At 33.5% G+C, this 4,461-nt stretch overlaps 1 protein-coding gene across 1 annotated transcript; it reads right to left on the bottom strand.

Annotated features, from left to right (window-relative positions):
* Positions 1–829: 829 nt before the first annotated feature.
* LOC110108942 (aquaporin NIP1-1) lies at positions 830–3,564 on the bottom strand. The gene is made up of 5 exons (XM_020839813.2): positions 3,221–3,564; positions 2,026–2,250; positions 1,757–1,954; positions 1,625–1,686; positions 830–1,222 (listed from the first exon to the last, which is right to left on the bottom strand). The coding sequence occupies exons 1-5, from the start codon at positions 3,335–3,337 to the stop codon at positions 1,003–1,005; spliced, it is 822 nt and encodes a 273-aa protein (XP_020695472.1). The 5' UTR covers positions 3,338–3,564; the 3' UTR covers positions 830–1,002.
* Positions 3,565–4,461: the final 897 nt, after the last annotated feature.

Below are 4,461 nucleotides of genomic sequence, written 5' to 3' on the forward strand. Positions count from 1 at the left end.
TGCTATTGTTCATCAATTAAAAATATTCTCAATTCCTTCTGGAATGAATGTATGTAAATTAAATTGATCTATTTAAATCTTTGTTTTCCTTCATTTTCTACTATGTTGTTATTCAATCGTCCTGATTGAGTATCCCAAAACTTAATTCTTCTTGTTTTCTTCACATCAAAGTTGTGAATTATCAAATTCCTCCCTTACTAAGAGGGTGAATTTTCATGATTCAGAATTAGAATATTTAAAGCTAATAATGTATGTTATTCATAGTTTGTAAAGTACTTCTCATCATTTTGTTAAGAGGACTCACACTAATATTATTTATCCATTGGAGTTAATTTAAAATTTTTAACTGTAACCTTACATGTTCTATAAATCAACTTACAATTAAACCCAACCTAAAATGGTAGAAGTTATAATAACTTGGTTGTCAGTACTTCTATTATTTATGAAAGTATTGATTTAGACTTCGTTTGGGACAACTTTCTTCCTGCTTCGTAAAACAGCTTTTTAATACAAAAAATAAAATTTTTGTATTAGAAAGCCGCTTTACGAAGCAGTCAGAAAGTTGTCCCAAATGAAGCCTTAGTTTCATATCTTAGATTTAAAAGAATATGTCAATGTAAAAATAATCATAAGACTAATAACGATATTTACTTCAATTGCATGATGCTAGGCGATACTACTATTTTGATAAACATAGCAAGTTCCTTTCATTTTTTCAATAACATCTTACTTTCTCATCATATTTTTAGACATAATATTCTAAAAGAGTTATTTCTTATGCTTTTAATAAAAAATTATCAATCCAATCACAAGAATCAACTATTTTCACTATTGAGAAATCAATATCAATTCATTAAAAAATCATCGAATTACAAGTCTAGTGTCCTTTCTTTGGAGCTTAAACCACAATTTGCTTCAGGCAAGTATATAATTTAAGCATAGAAGAAAAGAAAAACTAGCAAGATAAACCAATCTATTTGGCTTCTATTAAACACCAATACATTATTTTGAACCATTCATCTTCAAGCTTCTAAGAAATGAGCCACTCTTTGTGAGCTCACGCAATGGCTTGTTTGAGTGACGAATTAGATTATAAGCCCAAGCTCCTGTAATCGTCCCACATATCGGACCAACCATATAAACCCATATCGATTCATAGCGGTTCCCTACAATTGCTGGTCCCAAACTTCTTGCAGGATTCATTGATGCTCCTGATATCAAGCTGCCATCAAAATTGAATAATACAAGTAGAAAATTTAGTAACAATTTTCATATGTCACTGCAAGAATCAAGAAGGTTGCTAGAGATTTAATTTCAAGTGAATTGGAGGCTAGTTAGAATTAGGCTCAATTCAAATTTGATCTATTACAAATCACTCATGCCTGATCCTAGGTAAAACTGAGTCAAATTTCATCCAAGACAAAATCATTGCCCAAATGCATGTATGCATATACAAATAATGACCTATATTTAAAACTACGAATGCATATGCACGTGAATACTTACATGAGAAATTTGAACCTGTCGGAATTTTACCCAATCTAAACCAAAAGTTTCCAATTTTTGATGGTTTTTCATGTTTTTGCATAAATTCACAACTAAAAGGGAAATGGTAAAATTTTACCCAGCAAAGCCAACATTTAGCAGCACAGTGGCACCCACAGCAATTCCTGCAAGTTCTCCAATCTGCAACACAAAACTCACTCAGCAAAAAATGTTTAAATTTATGTTGTTGTGAAGAAAAATGGTGACTTACAGCTCTATTATCAGTGGCAACTCCAGAGACCACAAACATGAGGTAGAAGGAGATGATGAACTCCAAAACCATAGATTGGACATTTGAACCTGTCGGAATTGTTCCAGGAAAGTGCTCTCGCCAGCCACCGAAGAGAAGGCGAAGCGTGCCGCTTGCAAGGGTGGATCCCAACACCTGTGCTGCAATGTAAGCAGGTACCTGTAACATTGAGTGGATTTTATCATCTAAATCATCAATAATATATCGTCCAAACGAATGCGAGAGACTACCTGCTTCCATAGAAATCTCCGGCAAGTGGCAAAGGAAATGGTGACGGCTGGATTGAAATGGGCCCCCGAGATGTGGCCGACGGAATATATCATTACCGTCACAGCCAAGCCCCACACGACACATATTCCAGGAAACGTAACACCTCCCTTGGTGCTCTTGTTCACAATCACAGAAGCGCAGCCAGCGAAGATTATGAAGTAAGTGCCAAATATTTCTGCAATTATCTGCAACAAAATTTAGAAATGAAATTCATATTCCGTAAAAAAAATATAGAAAAACGTAGCTCATCATGCTGGGTTTGATGATAGTTTTGATTATAAACTAAGAAGTTTTGAATTCAAAATCTAGATATATATAATGTGTGTTTGAATTTGTCAGTAATTGGCTTAAAAAATTAATTTTAATGTTGCCCAACAACCAAATCTACCTATTTGGTTGAATGGAGAAGTAACCAATTTCGTGAATTAGATGCTGAGATTCTTATTTTTAAATATTTTTTTGCATTTTTTTATATTTTGTTGTTTAATTATATTTGATTACTGGCGATGCAAGATAATTTTGTATTAATTGAGCGTTGGATATTAGAACAGTCAATGATAGTCAGATGGGGTGTGAAAAAGCGAGTTATTAATATAAAAATAGAAAGGATATATTAAAGGTAACATAAATAAAAAAAAAATAACAAATGAGAGCAATGCAACCATGTGACGGATGGATAAAAAAGGAACTTGAAATCAACACTGGAGAAAGAATAATCATGAAGTCAACCCTAACAGCTGGGAAAAAAATCTGAAAAAGATGATAATTATATGATGAAAGAAAAGAGGTTCAAAGGTATGAATGAGCCGAATGTTAACAAAATGAAGAATTGATAATCGCAACAACAACTAAAAAGGAGAAGATTTTCAGTTTTTCACCAAAATTTTATTAAATTTACGGAGAAAGGCTATTCTTCAATATGAGGAGGAAAATGAAGCCAAACCCAAGCAGATAATAGCAGTCACAGTCAAAGAACTGAACCATCAAAGCCTGTTAGAATAAATCAACCGGAGCAGAAATGCTTAAATTCAATAAAAGCATTCTTTTAGTATGAGGTTTTTATTAAATTTTTTTCCTTAACAACATAAAACTTGCAGGTAATAAAATCTGCCAAAAAAAAATGTTGAAAGAAAAAGAGATGAAGAAGATGCTTGCCTTATGCAGAAAAGGAACAGAGATGTTTAATGCCTGATCGTTATCAGCTGAAGATCCATCCTTATCTTCTATAGAATTTGGTGGACTTCCCTCCTCCATGGATCTCTCATTAGCCATGATTCCTATTTCTCTCCTTTCCTCAACCTCTACTTCCTGTATCTCTGCTTATCTTTTTCCAGCTCCAAAAAACAGAGCACCAGAGCGCAGGAAAGCTATATTTACCTATCTATTTATTGATACCCGGTGAACAAACTGGAAAAGGATAATACCTTTAAAGCCAGCTTATTTTACCGAATTTTTGTTACGTTGGAATTGTGTATATTGATGGATTGAACAGAAAGATTTATAGAGAGGAGGAGATGGAGATAGAGATTAGAGATGGAGATAGAGATTGGGATAGAAAGAGAAAGGACTTTTAATGGGGAAACGGTTGGGCGGTGGAGGTCTAAATGGGAAGTTTGAGCATAGATTGAACCAAACTTTAAGAAATTTCAACAACTCCGAACCGTTGGATCCGAAGGCAAAGTGGATGGATTTTAAATTTATTTCCGCTTGGAAGACAGTGAGCAATAAATGCCATTAGATTATAATTTTTTTATAAGTATAAAATAAACAAAGCTAAAAATATGAAATAATCAAAGTTTTAAAAATTGGACCGGATAAGTAAGGCCGGTTTGATCCATTCTAAAAATCGTTTGTGTGAAAAAGTTTTTTTTTTTTTTTAAATTTTCCAAAATTTCATTAATAAAATTGATTTTAAAACTTATCATGATAGGATTGGGTTGTAGAAAAGTATGAAGTTTTTTTTTTTTTGGGCCATTTATTTGGAAGAGTCAACCTAACTGATATTAAAAGTCAAAGTATTGTTCACACTTCACACAATCAAAGTACCAAAATAGAAGTCACAGCCAACAAGGTACGATCAGCTGCAGTAATTGGTGCGCTATCATTTTCGATGCAATAATTTTTTTTTTTTGGAAAAATGGGGGCAAAGCTGTTATATTAATCACCAAAGGTTACAAGTAAAAGTTACAAGTAAAGAAAAACTATACCACCCAAAAGAAAAATAAAATTGCAAAAAAATAGGACTAAGGAAAATAGATCTACATCAAGAGGCATCAATGCCCAAATCATTACAGGAACCCACAGAGCCAACAGAGACACTGGTTGCCCACGAAGCCATCATAGCCCAAAGGGCCATCGCAGTGCCCAAATGACGCAATCCTGGTTGCCAAAAGACC

Source organism: Dendrobium catenatum, unplaced genomic scaffold (assembly GCF_001605985.2).
Source record: "Dendrobium catenatum unplaced genomic scaffold, ASM160598v2 fragScaff_scaffold_1220, whole genome shotgun sequence".
NCBI lineage: Eukaryota > Viridiplantae > Streptophyta > Magnoliopsida > Asparagales > Orchidaceae > Dendrobium > Dendrobium catenatum.

Bases quoted from the DNA above. Each gene is read 5' to 3' on its own strand.
- LOC110108942 (XM_020839813.2), bottom strand. From the start codon at position 3,337: ATGGCTAATGAGAGATCCATGGAGGAGGGAAGTCCACCAAATTCTATA. The intron at 2,251-3,220 runs GCAAGCATCTTC...ATTTTGTTGCAG, and splicing joins CTGTTCCTTTTCTGCATAAG to ATAATTGCAGAAATATTTGG. The intron at 1,223-1,624 runs GTAAAATTTTAC...TTTTGATGGCAG, and splicing joins CTAAATGTTGGCTTTGCTGG to CTTGATATCAGGAGCATCAA.